General features: G+C 57.7%; 1 protein-coding gene across 8 annotated transcripts in view; it reads left to right on the top strand.

The window, feature by feature from the left end:
• The window catches only part of Gse1 (Gse1 coiled-coil protein), a 332,612-nt gene that overhangs the window by 287,360 nt on the left and 21,478 nt on the right, over nucleotides 1-23,774 (top strand). For 4 of the 8 annotated variants that reach the window (XM_060391873.1, XM_060391874.1, XM_021641522.2 and 1 more), the window contains one exon: nucleotides 16,340-16,558. The exons of 2 other annotated variants lie outside the window; for them this stretch is intronic. In XM_060391873.1, the coding sequence (XP_060247856.1) occupies nucleotides 16,340-16,558 (219 nt within the window). Of the gene's footprint in view, nucleotides 1-222; nucleotides 374-16,339; nucleotides 16,559-23,774 lie in introns of those variants that run through there. 2 more of the 8 variants (XM_021641523.2, XM_021641525.2) reach the window with 2 other exon arrangements.

The following is a 23,774-nucleotide window of genomic DNA, read 5'->3' as shown; positions in this document are numbered from 1 at the left end:
CCGACAGTCCAGCCGGGGTCAGGAGCTCGGGGGCGGCACCTACCCGGCGGGCTGTGACCGCGCTGGCTGCTCCGGGCGGTCCGTCGGTGCGCGCGCGTGCGCTTGCGGCTGAAACCCGACACCCCCCGCCGGCTGAGGTCAGGGCGCCGGGAGCGAGCCGGGGCCGGGGAGTGGGCGGCGTTGCGCTTGGGTGTGTCCTCGGCGGCGACAGCAGCAGGTGTTTCTTGGCCCAGGCCCCGGAAGCTCCACCTCCCCGAGCGGCCGAGCCGCCGCCGCGCAGCCCCGGGTGAGATAAGCAGTTCAGACGAACCCGGGCGACGGTGGCTCCGGCATGTGTCAGGCGCCGCGGAGCAGCGGGGCCCTGGCATGAAAGGTGAGCGCGCGGCCGGGGGGGGTGAGTGTGTGGCGGGCGTTCCCTCGCTCTCCCCCCGCTGTCCCCCACCCAAGTTTGTGGGTTCGGGAGGGGCTCCAACGGCCGAGACCAGGTCCCGCGGGTGTGAGGGACGAGAAGCGCGGGGCGCGCGGCCGACCCGAAGCCACACTCGTGGTTGCGCGCGCGCGCGCTGGGCGCAGCGGGGTCTGCGGCCGCGGAAGTGCGCGGGGTCGACTCCGGGGCTCTCGGTAGTAGCAAAACTTTGGATGGGGCGGGGGCGCCCAGGCAGGTGCTGGGAACGGGGATTGGGGTGCCTTGTCTGGAATGGCCACCCAAGGGGCCTCCGCGCCCCCCCGCCCGTCCCTTCCCGCTTCGCCTGGATGCGCCTCCCCGCCCCCCCGCGGCCGCGCTGACGGCAAGTGGCCCGCCCGAGTGGAGCCGATTCAATTATATTGCAGCACCAGAGACACCTCGTCGCCCGCCGCCTCTCCGGCAGGCTAATTAAATTCCCTTCGTGGAGGCGGAGCGGGAGCTGGGTTGCCCTCCCCGCTGCCCGCCTCTCCAAGCTCCGGGAGGTGGCGGGGGCCGCGTAGGACAGCGCGAACTAGGCTTGGGACCGCAGGTCTGGGCATCAGAGCTGGGAGCGAGCAAAGGGGCGCACCTGCCGCCCGGGGTGGGGGAGCCAGCCCGAGTTGGGTCGTTTAGCGCTTGCAAACCAGTCTTTGTCTCCATGGTTTAAAACACACTAAACCCTTGCTAGCCCCTGCGGTGTCTTATCTGCCGCTGTTGGGGCCCACACAGGTTGGGGTTTGAAAACAAAAAGCGGGACCACCAAATGGAAGTTTAAAAAAAATTCTTTTGTAAAGGGGGCCGGAACAAAAGGCGAAGCCTCGCTCTAGGAGGGAGCATCGGATCTAAGCCGATTTCCAGCACCGGGGGACAAAGAGGCAGGAGGTCCTGGCTGGGCGCTTGGCAGTGTCTCAATCTCTCGCCTGAGAATGGTTTACCCCCTCTTTCCTAGTAACAACCCCCTCCCCCCCCACCCCCCCCCGTGAGCAGCCTTCCTCTGGGCGTCTGTGTTACTTAAGCTTGGCTACTTAAGTGTTGCTCAGCCTGTGTTTACAGCCGCCCCCACCCGCAGGCGGGGAACCTGAGGCGCAGGCTGAGTCTGACTCAGCCACTCAGTCGCCCCGCCACAGGTGAGGGGGGCCGGGGCACAGGCTCCGACTGGCAGCGTGTGTCATCTGCTGTGCTGGGTGTCACGCCCCACCGGGTGGACCGGAACAGGGCTGCTGGCAGGCTCACTTGATGGGGCCCTTCTGCTGTGTGGACGCGGCTTGCTCAACACTTCTCACAGCCGTCGGGTCGCGCCTGACTACCTCCTGTGTGTGTGTGTGTGTGTGTGTGTGTGTGTGTGTGTGTGTGTGTGTGTGTGTGTGTGTGTATGGTGGTGTGTGTGTGAGGGGGTGCTTTGGTGGCTTGGTACAAGGTTGGCTTTTGTCCCCTGGTCTAGCAGCTGGAGCAGAGGAGGTTGGGGGCGGGGGCGCTGGTGAGCAGCTAGCCAGAGACCCGAGGTCAGCCACGCCTTCTGAAAGGAGGTGGGAGGCCTGTCCTGGCTTTGGGCTCAGTTCTGTCTGCCTCAGGGCAGGTTCTGAACCAGGAAGGCAGAGAGGCCAGATCAGGCCCTGACCTGTTGGGGGCAGCTATTAGGATCCTGGCCAGTTAGGGATGAAAGGGGGTTATGTAGTTCCCTTAAACTTAGTGTTTTAAAGATATTAGGAACCGGGCCTTGTCAGGCCCCATTAAGCTAACCTTGGGTCTGGCCTGGGGCAATTCTGATGCCCCTAGGTGGTGTTTAATGGGGCTGGGGTGGCAGGAAGGTTCCCAAAAAAACCCTGACCCTTTGGAAGCCTCCGTTGCTCTTGGCAAAGCTGTCCCCTCTGGCAGGCGGGCGGGCGGGTGGGCAGGCAGCCTCGCAGCCTCTGGCTGTGAGTAACTTCCCTGTCTCTGGAGGAAGTTGGAAGCTGCAGATCTCAGAGGGCTGTGTGGTTTGAGAACGGCAGCCACCTCAGGGCTCTGCATCTCTGGCCAGAGGAAGGAGGGAAGATGTCTGCGCCACTTTGTGGTGGACTTGGGGCCTGCACCTCCTCCAGCCTCCTCCCCTCCTCCCCCATCTTACTCCCACCCCCCAGTCCCCAGCTGCCCTTGACCCTTCAGACAGGTGTGGTCCCTTTCCCTGCTATGAAGGAGGTCTAGCCTCAGCCCCTTTCTTGCTGGTCTCCTCCCCTTCCTAGAGACGCAGGTGAGTAATAGCCAGCTGCCACTTTTTCCCCCTTGCCCCCAGGAACCCGCAGGGGCTTGTGGAGTGAGCCAGCAAGGCCGGTTTTTCCTGGCCGCATCTGCAGCCTTGGAATGCCCAGCCTGAGTTACTCCAAAGCCTGGTGGGGTTTGATGGGAACCCTCTGGGGGGGAGCGTGTTAATTACCAGTGTTGTGGCAACAGCCACAAACCTTCCGTGAGGCCCAGCCCACCTCTTTCCCTCTCTCCCTCCCTCTCCTGGGCTCTTGGGGCGAGAGAGCATGTCTAACCTGCAGAGAGCCGTGTTTGAGGTGACATTTCAGCCTGGTGGCTGTGCAGCGGACCTGCCGACTCACTTTAATTTCTTCCCCCCATGGCGTCTCAGATCTCCACGGCCTGGCCAAGTGCAGCCCGCCAGTACTGCTGGCTTCACTTCCCCTCACTGGCCTTTCTCCCCCCCAGGCACACAGGCCACAGCCTGGGAGGTGACGTTTCTGAGTGTTCCTGTCAATGAGAATTTATCGAGCGCCTCTCCTCTGAACCCAGCCTCGCGCTCGCTGCCGGGAGGTGTACAGACAGATGAAACGGGAGCGCATCCAACAGCAGCTCTCGGCGGCGGCTGCCAATGTGCGCTCGGGGGGGCCTTTTAATCTGGCTTCTGCAGCTCTTCTCCCCACCTCTCGCTCCTACGAGTCCTCCACCCCAGCAACAGGCAGCTACTGGAGCAGTTCTGTCTGGCAAGGCCCTGGTCTTGCACAGGTTGCCCTGGGTCTGTCCAGCCCACACCTGTCCTTCCCTCTCTGCTGCCTGTCTCCCTGTTGCCCGCCGTTTAGGGGATAGAGGAGTGAGAGCGAGCTAGCCTGGGTGGTGGTGGGGGACTGGAACTGAGGCCAGGCCTGAAGGAATGGTTGTATGTTAACAGGGAGATTTTGAGGATACCAGAGTCTATCTCAGTGACCATGGAACTGTTTTGAACGGGGGTCTGGCTATAAGGGATTCTGGGGGAAGAGTCAAGTATGTGGAAACAGGCCTCTGATTACAGTTTAGAAAAAAACACTCCTACCCAGGCCATGCCTCCAGATAAGTCCCCATTGTTAGAGTTACACTATTTTATTTTGGTTTCTTAAATCTCTTTTCCCCTTCTCCACCCCAGTCCTTTCCAACACCCAAATCTTGGGTAGGAGAGAAGGAACGTTAGTGGGGACAGCAGGCAGAGTTCTCTTTAGCTACTTCCTGCTGGTTAGGGTCTTCAGGTTCCTTGGGGTAAATCCAGTCCTGAGTTCAGGATATCTCCAGCTTCTCATCACGCTGCATCAACAGCAACCAGGAGCAGTGGGGTGGGGGTTGGGCACATCAGCAGCTGCCTTCTTTCTGGGAGCCCCCTCAACACTCTCTGGGCTCTGGCATTTATTCCCTCTCCAGAATGCTCAGAGTTAAACTATCTACAGCTGGCAAAGAGCCCCTCTCAGAGCCCGAAGGAGGCAAGTATTTTGCTGCTGTGGACAGTCTGAATCGGTCCCACATCCTACACCCACATCAGAACACAATCATATTTACATCCTCAACACCGCGTCTCTGGAGTGGGGCCTAGCATCGTTTTGTGTGTGTGTGTGTGTGTGTGTGTGTGTGTGTGTATGTTCTAAAGATCTATTTTGATGGCACATGCCTTCAATCCTAATAGTCAGGAGGCAGAGGCAGGCGGATCTCTCCATCTGAGACCAGCCTGGTCTGTAGAGTGAGTTCCAGGACAAGCCAGAGCTACACAGAGAAACCCTGTCTTGAAAAAAGGATGTGTTTTTATGTGTATGCCTGAGTGCCTGCATGTGTGTGTTTGTATACCATGTGTGTGCAGTGCCCTCAGAGGTCAGAAGAGGATGTCTCGGGTCCCCTGATGCTGGAAATTTCAAAGGTTGGGAACCACCATGTGGGTAGCCCAGGCTGAGCTCATTCTCTGTTGTTTTGCGATAAGGTCTTTTTTGTCCCCAGGCTGGCCTCAAGTGGTGTATCTGAGGACGACCTTGCACTTCCAATTCTCCTGTGTCTATTCCCAAGTAGGGATTAGAGTATGTCACTGTACTTTTCTGCAGCGCCTTGTGCATGCTGGGCTGTCACTCTGCCAGCTAGTCTTGAACTCTTTGTTTTGTTTTGGCTGTGTAGCCCTGGCTGGCCTGGAACTCTGTAGACCAGGCCAGCCTGGAACCTGGAGGTTCCCAGAGTGCTGATTAAAGGCGTGCACCACCACTACCACCCGGCTGGTCTTGAACTCTTAATCCCTACCATGCTTGGCTTTGGGCCCCTACCTTGCTTTACTGCACCCCCACCCTCGGTCCTTGTACTGGAATGTCCTCACCCTAGAAATGATGGCTGCGTTCCAGCTGGTCTAAGTATGGCCGAGCCCTTCCCGATGGGTCTGTGGTGGTTCCCTAACTTATGCTTAGTGGTGTCTTTGGAGGAGCTGGATCAGAGAAAGGGCTACAGGTAGGACCTGGGCTGTGAGATGGACGTGTGGAGGTCTTTTTACCAGGGAAGCTCTGGTAATACGTGTACCCCAGAGTGGGCAGAGGCCAGCAGCAAAAGGGTTAACATAGCCTGGGGTAGTGGTGGTCAGCTGGGTTGCTCTGGATTTTCTCAGCCTGTGTGTAGCCTTGGTTGTGGGTCTCAGTGTCTTAAGACTGGTGGCATGACTATCAAGTGCATGTTACTAGGTGCTTATGGGGTATCTGGTACCCACAGGCCCCATAAAGGGTGATGGTGTCCCTGGAATTTCAACACGGAACCAGGTACTCTGTGCTCTTTGTGGACAGCAGGGCGACCCTGTTTCTAGTCAGCGCTTGTACCATTCTGTTTATGTGGCGTTACCCCTGTTCTGGACTTGTCTCTGGGATCCCCAAAACCAGCTCAGATGTCTGTGTGCGCGTACCCTCTCGACCTGCTTATCCTTTGGGAACCACAGGCTAGACTTCAGGGCTGGGTTTGGGAGGCACTCCAGCACATGCTGCCAGCTCCTCTCTGCCTCTCTGCACTCAAATGGTGGGCCTGCGGCTGCAGGCAGCAATAAAAGGAATCGATCTGCGAGCTTTTGGTCAGAGCCGTATTGATGTTGGACAGGTTAAGCCGTCCCAAAGGAAAACCCATGTGTTGAGCAGAGGACAACAGGCTCGGGGCGGGGCGGGGGGGACTGCAGGTGCAGCTTTCGGGGCTCCTTTCAACTAACCCTGGCTTCCCTTCCCTAGGGGGTTGGGCCAGGCCCTGGCAGCATCCTGCCGCACGTTTGGGGCAGATTCTTCCCAGTTTATCCCAGGGCAAGTTGGGCACCCTAGATCCAGGCATTTGGTGGCCAGATGGGGACAACCTGGATACCGATGGGCTCTGGCCTCTCCAACCAAGCCTCCTGCTTGTGGTCAGACATTGGACCCATGGGGAAGTATGCCAGGCTTGGAGAAAAGCCAGACTCCAAGGTTCTCCTGTCCCTACTTCAGATCCCCTCCCTATGGGCCAGGCTGCTGGCTGGTGTGGAGCAAAGGCCCCATGTAGGCACTTGGGACGGAGTGGAGCCTTCCCACTCTGCTGGTATGCGCCTGTCTCTGTTTTGGTTTGGTTTTTGCATTTGGTATGTGGTGTTTTTCTCCATTTGTAAGCATATGAGTCCCCCCACCCAGGTGTTCCTCCAGGTGCCGAAACCTCAGGGCAAACAGGCTTAAACCCCTGTCCTCTGCCACCTGTTTGGCGGGGGAGTCTGGCTTCCTCATGCCAGGGTTGAGAAAAGGGTCCAAGCATCAGCTCTTCAGTACCCATGCTGCCACCAGCCTCTGACTGCCAGGGGCCCGTGCACTGGTCTCCTGAATGTCCCTGGTGACCACTGACCTCCCCTGGGTCGGGAGGTGTGTGCTGTAACCGTTTCTTACCCAGGTGAATGTTCCCTGGCTTCTCTGTGTCTGGTGAGCAGAACTGTATATGCCCTAAGGTCCGTTCCTTAGTCCTGGGCCTCAGACCTTGTCATTTAGGCACAGGGCGTGCCCGCCACTTAACTAAAGATCGGCTACGGTTCCGCTAGCTGCTTGGAGGCCTCCAAGTTCAAGGTGCTATACAGAAGTTCCCCACTTCTTCTGATGGCTCAACTTACTCTTTGAACTTTATGGCAGAGAGCAGTGCACGCTAGGAAAAATTCGCTTCGGTTTTTTTGTTTCTTTTGGGGGGCAAGGGTGGGCATGGAAACTACAGCTGCATTTGAGGCTTCTGCCACAGAGCTCTCTCAGAAGCCCTTTAGGGCTTTGTTGTTGTTGCTGTTTTTGCATGTTTTTCATTTCATATGTATGAGTGCTTTGCCAGCATAAACGACTGCGCAGCGTGATCATGTGGTGGCCTCAGAGGCCAGAAGATGTGCTGGATTCCGTAGGCCAGAGTCAGGCGGTTGTGAGCCACTGTGCAGGTGCCGGGAATCCAACCCATGTCCTCTGCAAGAGCTCCTAACCACTGAGCCATCTTACCAGTGCTCACCCCCCGCCCCTTTATTTTTTGGTATTTATGTTTTGAGAGAGGGCGTCTTCTGTAGCCCAGGCTGGACAACTGTAGCTAACTGGCTGTGTAGCAAAGATGACCTTAAGCTTTGAGCCTTGTGCTAGGATTGCAGTATACATCAACTTACCTCATGAGGTATGAATTGGGGCCTTTCCCCTAGGGTACTGCTGTTGGGGGGTGCCCCAGTCTCCTGGTGCTAGGCAGCAACTGCTGTCCACAGCTAACCTGCTGGTTTCGAGGGGAGCTTTGCAGGCCACTGCAGTGTTCAGGAGGTTGGAGTTGCAAATGTGTTTTGTTTTGTTTTATTATTTATTCAGACAGGGTTTCTCTGTGTAGCCCTGGCTGTCCTGGAACTCAAGAGAGCCACCAGCCTCTCTCTCCTAAGTGCTGAGGTTAAAGATGTACACCATCTAAAGATATACACCATCTTAAGATACACCACCACCTGGTAAATGCATCTTTGACTCTTGATATTTTCTACTTGTGGTGTATCTTAGGTGTGACCCTAATGTAGGACTAGGAGCTTTGGTCTTTTCTGTTATTCTGTTTTGCTTGAGACAGGGTCTTACCGTGTAGCCCAAGGCTGGCCTGAAATTCACTATGGAGATCAGGCTGGCTTTGAACCACAAGAGGTCCACCTGCCTCCATCTCCCTACTGCAGGGATTAAAGGTATCTGCCACCATGCCCAGATGTTTCCAGCTAGAGCTCATGAAATGGGCTGGAGAGTTCTGGGAAGTGAAGCGGAGAATTCTGGGAAGTGAGCCTGGGGCATTCTGGGAAGTGGGCTGGGGGACTCTGAGAAGTCAAAACTAGGAGTTTTGATGGTGTCCATAACTTAGGCATGAAGCCTTCTACCATCATTACTGTTCTCAGGTGGAACTTCCTTGTTGAATAGGTTTGGGGCAGGAATGTGGAAGTAAGCCCTTTAAATCTTGTCTAAGACAAGTTAAACGGCCCTGAACCGAAACCCCTAACCGCTACAAAATGATAACAGGTTATAAACAGACGTGGCTCCACAGTGGAAAACTCTACCATGAAACTGTTGTGTACCTCAAATTACTAAAATTACCATGCAGGGCTGGGGATGCAGCTGGACAATGATGTCTGGTCTGGCGTGCGGGAGGCCCTGGGGTCACTTCAGGCCTGACACTGGAGAAGTGGTGCTGAGAGTGCATACTACTCAGAGAGGACAAGACTTAAGTTCCTAGCACCCATAGGTGAGGCACCCCCCCACACACACACAACCCCAGGGGGTAAATCTAGTACCCTGTTCTCAGGTACCTGTGTGTACATACCCAGGCAAATAAAAAGTAAATCACTTTAGGCCACGTGGCTTCACCCCATAGAAAGCATCCGTGGGTCTCTCTGTAGACACGGAATAGCCCTCTGTGAACATGCAGATATTCCAGCATTGACAGGTCACGGCATTTCCGGACTATGCAGGCTGCACTGCCACATAGAGGCATGCTGGGACAGGTGCCACTGTCCCTTTGTTTGCCCTCACCTGCCCCCAGGGTGGGTGGACGTGCTGATGAGGGGGAGGTCCATTCTGCGCCTAGCCAGCCTTGCCTGGGAGGGCTGTCTCCCCACGTGGGAATCTCTGGTCCCGGGGAACTTCACGAGAGCTGATGCAGGGTAGGGTCAAGTCTGGGTTGCACTTCAAGGCCCTCCCCCTCCCCCAAAAGTTCCCAGTTCGGATTCTGCAGGATGTGGAAGTTACGCTTAAGTTGCCAAGATGATTTGCTTGTAGGTGGTTGGCCACTCAGAAGTGGACGAAGAGCATGCGCAGCCTGGAGATGGCGACCCGCTTGCCGTGTTTGTAGGCGTCTATGGGGAAGTTTTTCGAGGATCCCCACCCAAGGAGACATTTAATGATGTCTGTGCATGGCGTGTTGGGTTTTGAAGGTGGTAGAGGGGTCTGATACTGACACGATGTTCTGGCGCTTTCCTTCAATCCCTGAGTAACTTCGTCCGGGATAGCTGGCCCTGGGGAGGGCCAGTACTCAGGAATGGCTGCTTAAAGAGCTGTCGTGCAGGACTCTTGTCATCTGCGTTTGTGCGCACCGTCGGTTTCCAGGAAAGCCCTGGAGATACAGCTGCCACATTGAACAGCTAGGAGAATGAACCTTCGTGTCCAGGCAAGCAGGCTGCCCCTGAGAGACACATCCTAGACCCCAAATGGGTCTTTTTCTTTAATTTTGCAGTTAGCGTCGCTTTATTCGGTGGACATGCACCACCACGTGTGTGGGAAGGCCAGGCAACCTGTGGGCTTAGCTTTCCGTCCTCCTTCCAACCCCAGTTGTCAGGCTGGGTGGTCGGGACCTTTCCTAGTGAGCAGCATGCTGGCCAGAAACAAGCAGCTCAACTGTTTATAATACGGGGCACATCCTGAATCTGGTTGGAATGACAGGCTCCAAGAGAGGGCAGCCTCCTGGGTGGGCCCCTCCCCCACTTCCTCTTGAGTCCAGGAAGGAGTCAGCATGCTGGCAGTAAGGAACCTGAGGATCCTGGTGGGACCCAGTGTCTCCAGCTCCCGTGGACTCCATGTACTGTCCAGCATGCTTGTGTGGCCAGTGTTCAGGAGTGTGGCTGCCTGAGGCCTAGAGACAAGCTCTGGGACCCCTGAGTTGGGGATTTGTGGTTTTGTGGCTTCGGAAGCTTTAAAGAAACCGGATCTTCATTTTGACCTGAATCCTGTCTTAGGATGCTCACCCCTTCCAGTGTAGCCAGAGTAAGCAGGGCGCAGTTGTCTCTCTTCCCCACGGTTGTCCTGAGAAGATGAGGGTGACCCTCAGAAGTGCCCAGCCTGTGGAGCTGTCAGCTGGCCAGGACCAAGGGGCTTCGATGCAGACCATGGCTTCCATTAGGCTGTGCACCTACCTCCTGGCTAGAGGGGAAGCGCCTGGCTAGGCCTTGCTGGCCCCAGCCCTCTGTCAGGAATCTGCGTGTGACCGTCTGTAGCAGCTGCTGACAATACTGGCAGGTGACTGGTGTGTGTCCTGCTCTCCAGCTCTGGGGATAGGTCTTCTGTCCCCACCTGTCAAGTAGGCCTCTGGGTCTGCTCAGCATCCAGCTTAAACAGGAAGTGGGGATGGAGGGCCTGTGTTGGTGGGGCCTGGGAATCCCTGGGGAATTGGGTGTCACATGCCTGTAGCCTCTCATCAGGTGTGGAGTACTCAGGGGCTGGCCTCAACCTGCTGGCCCCTGGCCACCACCCCATGGAAACTTGGAGGCACATGGCCTCAGTCCTGGACAGCTTGGGCGTTTGTTTGTAGGACTTGGGGAGGAGGCCAGTAGCTTCTGCTAAAAGGGCTCTTTGTGACTGACGAAGCCTGAAGGTGCCACGGGCCACTTGGGGCTCACTGCAGTGCGCAGAAACTGCTGCTGGGAGACATTGCCTGTTTTTCTGCAGTGGCACCCTCTCTGTCCTCCTTGTCCCCCTGTAACGGGCACGGCGGCAAACGGTGGGCTCCCCAGGACAGCCGCCTGCTCTGTCAGGGCCAAGGGCTGCTGAAGGCTCTCTGACCTTTACTTGGGCCATTCCCAGCCTTCTCTCCTGCCTAATGGGTCCTGACTCAGTGGTATACACAGTGGGACACAGGTAACAGGCTAAGCCTAGCTGAGGTGTGGTTCTCTCCAGCCTCAGTCGCCCTCTGGGTAAAATACCTGACTAGACTGGGGAATGGCAGAGCCTCCATGTTCAGGAGACAGGCTGGGCCAGACACAGCAGTCAGGCCGAGGACAGGACATAGTGAGGCCCCTGTGTCCCCAGTGTTAGCAACTGAAAAGGGCCGGAGAGGGGAGGACAGGATCAGCTCTGTCTACTGAGCCATGACTGGTGACCTGTCTCACCCGCCTGTCGCTCTGGTTGGTTTGTGGGCCCCGCCGTTGTGAAGGGTTCCTGTGGGGTAGCATCATGGTTACAGAAGGCATGTGCGCGCGCACACCTGGTGCCAGGCTGGTGCCACTTTCTGCCGTTGCTACTTGACTGTCGTGGGGTCAGGGCTAAGCCCTGAGCCATTAGTCTCAGCGGCGATCACTGGCTTGTGCACCTCAGGGGCCCTCCTCTCCGGTGGGTTTCTGCTGAGCTGGTGTGTGTGGCTGTGCAGCCCTTCATCTGCCAGCGCCAGCCTTCTCACGCACAGCCGCCACTTAGAATGATCGCGTCAAATGCCGTTGCCATCTGCTGCCTGATTTCATCCCTGCTGCCGCCTGGGAACCCCTGAGCCTCCTGGTCTGTTGCTTTGCATACCTCACCAGGTGATTCCTGGGAGGCCTTTGTCAGTTGGCCACAGACTGACTTGCCCAGTACCATCCTCCTAAAGCCGAAGCTGCAGCCATAGAACCTCGTGGCTCTTTCTTCCCACTCTCTCTCTGTCATGCTGAGTTCTGCACCCGGGGCCTTGCCATGCCATGTAAGCCCTCTACTGTTGAGTTCATCCTCGCCTTCTTTTTGCTACTTGTTTTTAAGATGGTTTCTCACCAAGTTTAGGTTGGCCTTGAACCCATGGTGCTCCGCAGCGCCCTGAGTAGTCTCGGTGAGGAGTTTGCACGCCATCCCTTGCTGTACCTCGTTTCTTTGCACCTTTTCAATCCACCCGTGTGTGTGGCCCGCCTGTCACGTCACACTCCCAAGTTTTTCTGAACGCTCAGTTGGCAGGGCCTTTGACAGCCTGGTGGTGGTCAGGGAAAGGCCGGGGGAGGGGGGTACCAGAGGTCCCTATCCTCTGTCCTCACAGATACTGCAGGGGCCCTCAGAGGCAGCTTAGGCTCTCCCTGAATGCTGTGGGCAGGCCCCGCCTATCCCTGTCAGCTGTGTGAGGTGGGCATCCGCTCCTGCCTCCCCCCCTCATTCTGCCCGGCTGCCTGGTTCCCCCTTGACTCACAGATCAGAGTCCCTGTCATACCCAAGCCGCCTCCACTTGCCTGCTGCTTCCTCTGCTTTCACGGTCTTGGGTCAGGAGCCACCATCTGCTCTGCTTTCCCCGCTCTGATGCCTCGTGAGGGGGTTCCTGGGGGAACTGACCTCTGGAGCGGGGAGTGGGCAGTGCCTAGCAGCCTGGGGGTGGGCTCACCCCTAACATCCGCCGGCCTCCCTGCCCCCAGCCCAGAGAAGCTGCCTCACATGGGTGCGCTCAGAACAAGCCGGTGGCGGCACTCATAATAATGAATTTATTATGAAGCCGTCCAGGCTCCAGGATCACGTGGCACCCCACACTGCCGCAGCCGCCAGGTCCCTGCAGCAGGGTGACCCAGCCTTGTTAGAGCTGCAGAAGCATCACCCTCTGGGCAGCGGGATCACAGGGGCGGGCACGGAGCCTGTGCTGGGCCGGCGTCTGTCTGTGCACAAACATTTCAGTGTGTGGTAATGAAAAACGACGGAGAAGGCCAGATAGAGCATCCGGGCCCACGCTGCTTGAGAGCCTGGCTCTGCTGGGTGCAGCCTCCCAGGGCGTAATTACCCCAGGGTGAGGGGCTGCTGGGGGGAGGAGGGGGCGGATTGGTGCTTGAACGGGGCCTCCAGAAAATTCATCTCAGCTATTAGCTGGTAATTACAGAGCAGAAGGAGCAAGCCTGAGGTCTGGTGCCGGGAGGAGCTGGGATGAAAGGGTCGGTAATTACGGCCTCAACGGGAGGGAGGCCGGGCTGATTAATAACTTCTGACGTACAGCAGGAGGGAAGTGGCATTAGAGACCCCCCACCCCCCACCCGTGAAGCCCGCTAGGGTCAACAGTGCAGGACCAGAGCGGGGTGAGTTGGGCAGTGTCACCTGCCTGGTGCTCTGGGGTCTCCTCCCTTGGCAGGGGAACCTAAAGGAGACATCAGTCTTTGTAGGGCAGTCAAGGCAGGGTGCGCCAGCCAGGCAGCCTGGCTGTCCCAGGCCATTTCGTGGATACTGTTCATGGCTTCTGGCAGAAGCCCAAGCTTTCAGCACTGGGTTCTGGATGGACGGGTCTAGAGAGAAGAAAGCTGAGTGAGTGTTTAGATGAGGCAGCAGGGAGGAGCCTGTGCAGAGGAGCACAGGAGGCGGCCACCTAGATCCAGGCTCCTTTCCCCACTGAGCTGCTCATCTGGAGAGCATGGACTGTGCAGGCAGCCCTTGGCTTCATCCATCACGGCCCTTGCACCACAGAGCTTATTCCCAGCTGGTAGGATAATGAATTCACAAGAGCTGGTCACATAGATGAGGGTTCAGTGAGCGGCTGGGAGCAGAGAAGTTAATAAATACCCCCTAATGAGGGCAGGGAGAGCAGGCATCCTGTGCCCTCATCTCTCCTTTCTGCTGCCCCTGCCTGCCGCACCGGAGCCTCCACCGACACCGACCTGCCTGTTGGCGGTGGCTTGTCTTCTGAGGGTGCCAGGCAGGCACAGAACAGACATCAGCCTTGATGGGTCTAGGCCAGTGAGTGAAGGGACTCTCCAGCTCCCCCCAGTTTGGCAGCGGATCCTCTTTGGTACCCGAGGCTGTTCCCTGCCCCTCCCCCGCCAGCCCCATGTGCGCATGTGAGGAGGAGTAGTGCTAATTTTAGACTCCCCCTAATGAAGCCGCTCATTTGGAATTCTATTTTAAGTGACCTGACATCAGAACAGCTTTCCCAGGCTGGGAACATACTGATACCTGCAGGACCTAGCGTTGGGGGACCCGCCCACCCCCAAGGGTGGAAGGAGGGGCAAAGATGCCCTGGGCCTGAGCCTGTTGGGAGGCCCCAGGCTAGGGTCCCTTGCCCTCTGACTGTTGGTGGGGTACCTGTCTGGGTCTCCCACAGGGAGATGATGGGGATACTGACAGCATGCGGTCCGGGGAGGTCCTGCCCACAAACCCCATCCTCTGCCATCCTGCCATGCCTGCTCAGGCCCCTAGGTGTCTTGAAGGCCCCCACGGTTGCACGCTCCCCTCAGATTTGGGGGATGGGCCTGCAGCTGTACAGCGCGCTGCAGCTCTCAGCATGTCCGTCTGCCTCGGCCTGCCTGGTGTAGCTGTGAGCCCCCAGAATTTGCATGCTCCCGCTGGGTCTGAGGCAGCTTGTTTCACATGGGGACATGCCGCTGGGCTGGAGCGGTCCCAGCCCTGCTCGACCCACCCTTGTGCCAGGCCTACCCACTCATGTCTGTGAAGTGAATCCAAGGATACCTTCCCCTGAATGGGAGGAGAAGGGGTGGAGGCAGGGGCAGCTCACTGGCGTCGAGTTGTGTGATGCCATGGAGGTGGCTGTGAGGTGTCGGTGGAGGTTGGCGTCTCTTGGCTTCTGATCTGCTGAGGTTAACAGCTCATTCCGGATCTTGCCCAATATAGTAAACCACCCCAAAGTTGGTGCCGTGAGTAGAGGAGCACCTCCTAGTGCCTGGAGTCTGTGGGTCCAGGACTGTGTAAGCTTAGCTGCATGGGTCCAGCTCAGAGTCAAGGATGAGGTCTGTGGGGTGACCGAAACTGGACTCTCCCAAGGACTGTGGCAGCCTCTTGTCTGGCATTGTGGCTGAGTGCTGCCTGTCTGCCCTAGCAACCGGAAGGCAAGAAGGGGGTGGGGCCAGTGATGGCGTCTGTCCCCCTCACCACCCCTCTAAGCTGTAGTGTCCCTTCTACCACAGTACGTATGCTGGAAATGAGGTGTCAGCCATTCTTCGCCCCTACCCATCACATGTCTCTACCTCTCGGGAGGGTTGAGTGACGAGCCCCGGGCATGTTTTAAACCACTGGGGTCACAGAGCAATGAGTGTGCGTGGTGGCTGTGGGCTGGGCACCGGTGTGAGAAGAATGAGAACATGCCCGTTCAACTGTGACATCGGGCCAGCCTCGGTACACCTGGCCTCACTCTCCCCATCTGCCCTCCTTGAAATACAAAGGTGACAAGCAGGGGTGGCCAAGTATGGTTTGGCCACCTCCTAAGCTGCTTATGTGACCAGTGAGTGCAGTGGTTCTCAACCTTGCTGGCACTTGGACCCTTTTGATACAGTTCGTTGTGGTGACCCCAACCATAAAATTACCTCGTTGCTACTTTGTAACTGTAATTTTGCTATTGTTAATGAATCTTAATATAAATACCTGTTTTCCGAAAGGGCCATTTGACTCTCCCCCAAAGGGGTCGGGACCCACAGGTTGAGAAGCACTTGTCTAGAGCTGCCCTGACGTGACCTGAGCCTTGCTAAGCTGTCCCCGGGACGGTATGGACACAGGTCAGCCTCTGGGCTCAGTGGCCTGTTGCTCCAAGATAACGGTCTGTGCAGCGTGGGGCCTGGCCACAGCTGGGAGCCAGCCCCTGTGCTCTGGGACTCCTTTGTTCCTCAGATACCAGCCCTTGCTGGGGCGTAGGACCTCACTGTTCCCCCCTCACGAAGCTGCTGGTCTGGTGGCCTTACTGAGTGCACCCGTGTGGAGGAAGCAGGAGCCAGAGGAGGATGGGGGTGGGAGTTCGTGAGAAACTGCTCTGTGGTGTGGCTTCTGTGAAACCGGCCTCTTCCCCAGACCCACAGATGGGAAGCGGCTTGGCGCTGGATGGGGACCGGAAGAGCTGGAGGGTAGAAGTTGGGGGGGGTGCACCCTGCCCTGAGCATTGTGTCTCCCTCTGAGGGAAAGGCCAGCATGTCCAGGCCACAGAGTAGGATGGAGGGTGGATTTCAATCTAGTTTTTTTCAGGTAGAGCCCTGACAGCCTGGGGACGGACCTGACCTGGGGTAGATCAGTAGCAGAGCAGTGAGGGGGAGGTGGGGGAGAGTGGTCTAGGTGCTGGGTCTGTGTTGACGCCATGGGCCTTGGATACATAAGACCTCAGCTTCCTTCTGTATGGAGGGGCCGTTGTTGTGCAGGCCTCTCAGGTGCCCGTGCCTGTCAGCTGCTTGTTTGTGTTGTGTTTTCAGTCATTTCCCAGCTTCGGTCTCGCTCCTCAGCCCTTGGTCTGGTGGGGCCCTGCATATGGCACTTTGGAGTACTCTCTGAAGGTGTGGCTCTGGAGAGCTGGTCCAGAGTACAGCACCGCTGGGGTGCCCTCAGAGCTGTGTGGGCAGATGGACTGTGGGTATGGGTCTGCTGTCTGCAGCGCTGGCTGTGCTCCGCTCCTGTGGCCCTCGGCTCTTGCTGCATGCTGCTGCTGCAGCCCCTTTGGTGCTGGCGCTCTGCTCTCTGGGTGACACTGGTTCTTCTTTTCCTGTTTCAGGCATGAGCCATGAGCCCAAGTCCCCTTCAATAGGGATGCTTTCCACGGCGACCAGGACCACCGCCACCGTCAACCCCCTCACCCCCTCGCCACTCAATGGCGCCCTGGTGCCCACCGGTAGCCCGGCCACCAGCAGTGCGCTGTCGGCCCAGGCTGCGCCATCCTCCAGCTTTGCTGCTGCGCTGCGCAAGCTCGCCAAACAGGCAGAGGAGCCCAGAGGTAAGAGGCACCAGGCCACCAGCTCACGGGATGCCCCTGCCCCTCAGTGCATCGCTCTGGCTGGCATGGCCACGGGAGATGGCTGTCTGTGCAGCCTGTGGTCCACCTGTACCTCCCCTCCCCCACTGACGCAGGCAGGGCTGGCCTGGTGCCGCTGCCATCCTACATCTGGCCCTGACCCTAGCCCTACGCTCTGCTTCACTGTGCCTTCCTCTCTGCCTGCCTCTGCCCTCCTTAGCTTCAGTGGCCACTGTAAATGTCATTGGTGGGCAAGTGGACTTGCTACTGCTGTAGATTCTGAGAATGGCTGTGTCCTGTTGCCCTGCCTCAGTCTGGTATGGCCTCTTGCCCGTAATTTGCCTATTAGTGCCATCCTTGGTGTGTGTAGCAAAGGGCATGAGGTTTCTGATATAGCCAACCCCGCTATAGCCTGTATCCTTGTGGCTCTTGCTTGTGACAGAGTGGGCACATGCTCTAGATGGACCAGAGATTTGTTTCCTGAAGCCTCCTGAGCTGGGACACATTGTGCTGATTTGGGCAAAGCTTGGCTCTTTCTGAATTCGGTCATCTTGTTGACACAAGGCTCTCTCAGGCAAGCCCCCTTTGGCTCTGGTTTTGGGACACTTCTTGTGTCCTGTGATAACCCAGTGGCACAGTTTAGTCAGTTTATGCCTGAACACGTGAGCCCTTTGGATCCTGCTAATCTGGACTCGCTGATCAGAGGCCGATGGCCAAAGCATGAAAACCCTGTAGCCATCTGCTTTGCCTCAAAGGCCCTGGGCCCCGAGGTGCTGCAGGAGCCGTCAGTGGCTTTGCTTACACTCGGGCCTGCAGAGGAATGGAAGCATGCTCGGGATGAGGCGGCCAGGGTTGCCTGGCTTCCCAGCGTTCTCTGCCCTAGTTGCTGGCAGAGGTGAGGTGTGGCCGGAATGGCCAGTGGGAGTACCAGATCAGGAGGGAAGGTAATCTGTCTCCACACAGTAGAGGGGGCTGCTGGCAAGACCCACACCTGAGACAGCCTGCCTTTGTTGGGTGCTGGCCTGGTTTTGGTGACCCTGAGGAAGAAGCTGCTCTGCCCGTCTCCGCCGTCCAGGCTCTCCCAGTGTCCAGTGCAATCCTAGGGTCAGTTGGTGAGCCAAGTGCCAAAGGCTTCGGGCCTCAGTTGAACGGGAATGTGGTCGATGGTGAACAACAGGTGGCATGTCCACCAGGCTTGTCCTTTCTTGGTTGTGACCTGGCCACCTGATGCCCGGGAACTATGCACCACACTGGGACAGGGAGGATTGAGGTGGCGGTGCTGTTGGCCAAGGCTTGTGTCCGCCAGCTTGTCTCCTGAGTCTTCCTCACGTGCAGATGGGGACCTCAGGCTTGGGTTGCTTGTTGTCTGTGGGCACAGGGTAGCTTGGGGACCCAGGGACATCCTGACACTGGTGTCCAGCTGGGCCTGGGCTCTTGTCTGCCACCTTGTTGGAAACTGTGGGCATCTTGACAGCACAGCAAAGCTAAGGCCTATCCCCTCCTTAGTTTTCAGGTCCTCATTTGTGTTGCCAGGACCCTTGGTGAGTCTTTTCCACCTCAGCTTGGACCTGGCGGCATTGCTGGGATGGCGTGTTGTACGGCTACTAAAAGCTAAAGTTCAGGGGGGGTCATGTCTTGAGACCCGTGCCACAGCGGTGAATCCTCCTGTCCCCTGCTGCTTCTGGCTACTGAGAACTTTTGAGAGAGGGCTTGTTTTTATTCAAGACAGGGTTTCTCAGTATAGCCCTGGCTGTCTTGGAACTCACTCTGTAAACCAAGCTAGCCTCAAACTCAAAAGAGATCTGCCTCCCAGAGTGCTAGGATCAAAGGCGTGTGCCACCAACGTCCGGCTTAAATATTTTCTTGAGGCTGGGTGTCTTGTAGCCCAGGTTAGCCTTGGGACTGTCTGTATAGCTGAGGCTGACCTTTAATTCCCGATCTTTTGATGATGGGCATCTAGTACCTAGCTTACGCAGTACCAGGGATCAAACCCAGGGTCTCATTTGTGCATGCCAGGCAAGCTCCACCCCTGAACCGGATGACCGGTCCTGCTCAGCTTTTAGTAGTTGTGCAGCTGACCTCCTCTGGAATACCAGAATATGTTTTTGTGTCCCCCTGCAGGGTTACCCCTTTATCTGGCCTCAGCTGCTCCCCAGCTGCCCAGCCCCCAGCCTGCTGTCCATGCAGTGTGAGGCTGGGTCCATGCATCTGCCGTGTGCTCCCTGCCCTTGTTCCATCCTTTGAGCCACTATGCAGGGCATGCATCCCTCACTGGGCCCAGCTCCCGTCTCTCACTGTGGCACTTCACGTCCCTCCCCCACAAACCCCCTCCCCATCTTTCAATCTCTGTCTGTGTCACTGGGAGGGGAAGTTGAGCCTGAAGGTTGAGGGCAATGATCTCAGCCAATTCCAGACATGTGTCCTGAGGCCCCCACAGGGCAGGTATCTGAGCTGCCCACTCGGAGGACTGGCTCCCAGCCCCCCTCCAGCGGCGGAAGGATGGTGAGTGGGAGTGGGTGGCTTCCAGAGCTGCTGCTGTTGCCCTTCTGGGGGCCTGGCTCCTCTTCCCTCCACCCCTGACGCTCTGCCCCGTGCCCACCCTTCCTGGAGACACTGTCGTATTTTTAGCCATCTGACCGTGCTCGCTTAGGCTCCTGTGGCTGATGTCTCTCTTCATCCTGTCTCGAGGGCGCCGTTGAAGAATTTCAATCCAGACAGCGCAATCAGCATGCCATCTCATTTGCTCTGCCTTGAGAGAGAGGCAGATGGGGAGTGAGGAGAAGCCAGCCCCTTCCATATTCTCCAAGGTTCCCGTGAGGGTATCCCGGGGTGTGGCCTCAGGCACAACCAGGTGGGCCAGGTGGGAACCCTGGCCTAACTCTTGTAGCGGTGGCAAGGCCAAGGTTTGCCAGACCGGAAGATGCTGGGGGTTCGCCCTGCTGTGTGCCTGGGCAGGTTGGCTTACCTCTCCGAGCCTCTGCTTTTTGGGGGTTGCATGAAGACTGCCTCTGGTAGAGTCTGTTGACCCAGTGGGAACATGCAGAATGGATACAGACCGCATAACTAAATGCGACCCTGATGACTGCCTTCCTGCGTGCTCTCTTTGGGGGTCCCTGATTGTTCCCACCGCCACCTCCCACTCCTGCTGCCACTGCCTATGCCCCCCCTCCCACTCCCTAAACTAGGGAACACCTGGGGGCAGCTGCTCAGCCATCATGGGTCCCCACTGCTGTGGCTGGTTCTCCTGGTCTGGCCAGACCTGGCAACTGCAGGTCCACCGACTTCGGGCCTACCTCTGGGGCCATGCCTGGGAGTATGAAGCACATAAGGAGCATCCCAGCTTGTACAAAACTGGTTTCTGCAAAAGAAGGCTGCGTTGTGAGCTTCGATCCAGCCCCAGGCCGGACCCCTCGGTCTCTCCTGCCCTGGCTCCTTAAGAAACTCCCGTTACACTGAGTTCCAGGTAACGAGCCCAGGCTGCTCAGCAGTTCTGAAGCTGCCTCCATCCATGTGTGGCAGCACAGAAGCTCAGCTTCTCAGCTATTCCTTTCCTCAGAGAGGCACCCAGAGGCCCTTTCACGCAGACCTCATCATTCCTCCGAGCCCAGCTTGGAGGTCATTGTGGGCCCTCCTGCCAGCCCTGTCCATCCCACTGCCCTGTAGGGGTCCGAAGTGTTCAGTGGACTTGCTGAGTTTCTGGATAAAGGGTATGGGAGCCCCAGGGGGCCTCTGGGAACTCAGACCTTGAGCCATGTCTCAAGCCGCTAGCCTGGCCCCCACAGGCAGCTCTCAGAGCTGCCCTAGGCAAAGGCTCCTGGGCCTCCGTGGAGAGCAAGCTGTAAGAGCCCCCACCACTGCCCCCACCTGTGAGAAATGAAGCTGGGTGCTGCCAGGCGGGGCCCAAGCTGTGTGGCAATCTGCTCCTCTCCCATGGGGCCCTGGTGCCGTCTGCTGAGGGGGGTGGGGCCGCGGCGGAGCCCACATGTCCTTGGCTGACGATCGGGAGGCCCACACAGCACTCAGAGCTGTGTGTACCCTTGGTTCCAGGACACCTGGGGCCTTGGGCCCCCTCTTTCCTTCCCAGGAAGCACACGGGGGGGGGGGGAGATCCTTCGCCACTTAGTCACCTGTGGGGAGCCAGGCCTCGAGGGTGGGCTGCAGTGGGTGAGCTTCTGATTAGACATCCCTCGTCTCTGAGTCTTCTGCTAGTCCTTGCCTCCCGCCCATCTTGTCACACGCCTTGTAACCAAGGGCCGTCTAGTTACCATGGGTGGTGGGTGAAACCCGTGTGCAGCCCCTAAGAGGCAGAGGCCGGGGACCATCCATCCCTCTGTGTTGAATCCAAGTGGCCTCCCACCTGGCTGCACGTCCGTCCCGGGGTGGGCTGGGTAGGGGCACAGGCACACCCTATGTGCATCGCCTTGGAAATCTGCCTCTTTCAAAGAAAACAACAAAAACAAATGGCCTGCCTGGCATGCCTGCCTGCCTGTCAGTCTGCGGCTGGCAGGGTGGAGGCGTCTCCGTGGGTGTCTGGAGCCCCATCTGTCTGTGGCTCAGGTGTGAGCAGTGGGGTTAGCTATTGAAATAGCAAGAGACCAGGGAGGGCAGGAAGATCCATGCAAGGAGTTCAGAGCCACAGCTGTCCTAGAGGAGACGGGAGGGTAGCAGTCTGTGGATGCCAGGGTGACGTCCTGCCCCTCCCCAGCCCCCCTCTGCCGGCTATCCTTCCTCAGTGTATATACCCCTCTGCTCTTCAGAACGGCCTAACATGGTGGCTCCTCCCAGCCTCAGTTCTTCCAGGACTGGCGCCATGCTCGTGGTCTTTGCCTGTCACGGGGCCCTGGGAAGCGTTCCTCTTAAATCACAGCCCCTTCCGGATTGTTGACTTGGGTTTAATGACTGGTCCTGAGTACAGGGCCTCAGCACCTGCCCCCTTCTCTCGCAGACACTGAGGGAAAGGGGGCTGAGACACCCAGCCTCGGGTTGGTGACGTGCTCGAAGGCCCGCTGGCAGCAGCACGTGGCCATCCTGTGGTTCTATTCGGCTGTCTCTCCTCAAAGCTGCAGGTTGTGTGTGGCTGATGCCCTCGCCGGTGTTTGCTGCTGCATTCCTGGCTGTTTGTGGGGTCCTGTGGGGCCCCCAAGGGGCTTCTCTGCTTGGTGCTTGTCACTGTGCTCTTCTTGGTCCTTCGCTTCCAGCACTCACGTTACCCAAGCAGCAGTTGGCCATAGAGTTGGTTGGACTTTATTTCTTGTCCCTTGATGCCTGCCCTGCCAGCTGGCTGGTGGCAGTAGCTCAAGTCTACAGGAAGAGAGAGGGACAGCCCGAGATGTGGGAGCCACCTCTGCCGGCAGAGACATCAGGCTGCAAGCCCAGTGGGCTTCCTGGATAACAGCATGGCTTCCCACCAGGGCTTTCAGAGTGCCCCTGGCATCCTGATGCATAATAGAGCAGCTTTCACCGCCCAGAGGCTCTTTCAAAGCTGAGCTGGGCACAGAGGATACCTGCCTGACAGGAGTAGCCATGGGAACAGGCACAGGGACCCTTGGGCTTCCCTGCCCTGTGGTTGGGGCCACTCAGTAGGTGCCCTCCTTCACTCACAAAGGCTAGAATGAGACCCTCTGTGGCTGGTCTGCTTGGTAACTTCCCAGAATCCTTTACCTGCATCTTCATCACATGGGGAGGGGTTGGGCTGTGTCTGCCCAAGCCACCCACCCTTGGGATTCTAGTGGGGAGAAGAGTCTCCCCACCCTTGGAAGCCAAGGGCTCATTCTGGTATCCTGTCCTGATGGTGTTGGTTCAGCTGCTCGTCCTTTCCCTTGCTGAGCAAGGTATTGGGCCACAGATCAGGGTCAAGCCCCAGGTACACAGAGCTGTGTGGGACAACCTTGACACCCCCCCCTTACTTCCTCCATGTTCCTTGTTGGCTGGACCCAGGCCTGTGGCTTTGGGAGCTGGGGCTAAAGCTCCCGCTGTGCAAATGCTGTGCAAATGTGAGGACGTTAGTTCAGGTCCTAGAACCTGAGTAGGAGGCAGAGGTGGAAGGATCCCCAGGCAAGCTGGCCACTTCCGTTGTGCTGCAGGTTCAGTGAGCAACTCAATAAATACAGGGAGAGCAATTAAGGAAGACACCTGGAACCATTTCTTCACACACACACTGGCGCGCACATACGCACACGAATTCAGGAGGGAGCGTGCAGTTGGTACTCGGCAGCTGTCTGTGGGATGCTGCTCATCTCTATACTAGCTGGCTAAGGCTGCCCAAGCTCTTGCCTTTGGGACCTCAGCTATTAATAACATGTGCTGCCCATAGGGTCCCAGCCTGATCTGTGGGGTCAGTCAGCAAAGGTGATACAGGCACACAAATACACACACACACACTACCCCCCCCCCCCCCCGCCCCTGCGCCTCTTCATAGGCAGCCTGGCTCTGCTCTCTGACCCACTCCGCCATTCTGGCTGAATAGCATCAGTTAATTACAGTGATGGCAGACCTGCCTGCTCCGGCAGCACAGCGAGAGCACGGGGCCGGGAGCCAGGCGCCAGCCTCACTAATTGGCAGCGCCTTGTGAGGTATTGATCCCAAGGCTCTCGATGGTGAGCGCTGGCCTCCCACCTCCAATGGGATTAGGCTGCTAATTGTCCATGGCCTGTGCCACAGTAGTCTCTCACTGGGCAGGGCTGTGCTAGCGTGGGGAGGAGTAGGGTGGAGCCCAGCTGAGCTGGCTGGCCTTGGGCAGGGCATTCCCCCAAGACAGACTGGGGCACAAAGGGGCTGGGAGGTCCCTGTTGACTGACTTGGGGTGAGGAGGGTCACTCCTCCTACCTGTCCCCAGTCCCTCCCCAGGGCCCAAAGCCCTCCGCTGTGGTCCAGCTTCTGCAGCCTCGGCTTTGGCTGGTGGTGGCCTTCTGTGTGTGGAAGTATTAACTGTTTTGGTCCCAGTATGCAGAAAGCATGTTCCCTGCCCGTTCATTAATGTCTGTGTAGCTCGAGGTAGCTGCTATTCACGGTGGCTGTCAGGTAGGGCCAGCCAACTGTCCTTTGGCTGAGGAATTGGTGACTATTCCCCCTCAATGAAGGTCAGCAACCTTGAGGTATGATGGAGTTCTGGTACAGGAAACACCACTCAGCAGGAGGGGCCAGGGAGAGTGTTGGGCCTGCAGAGCCTACATACTCACGATGCTGGGTGCAAGGGTGA

Source organism: Meriones unguiculatus, chromosome 10 (genome assembly GCF_030254825.1).
Source record: "Meriones unguiculatus strain TT.TT164.6M chromosome 10, Bangor_MerUng_6.1, whole genome shotgun sequence".
Lineage (NCBI taxonomy): Eukaryota > Metazoa > Chordata > Mammalia > Rodentia > Muridae > Meriones > Meriones unguiculatus.
This window is presented reverse-complemented; position numbering and strand designations above follow the sequence as displayed.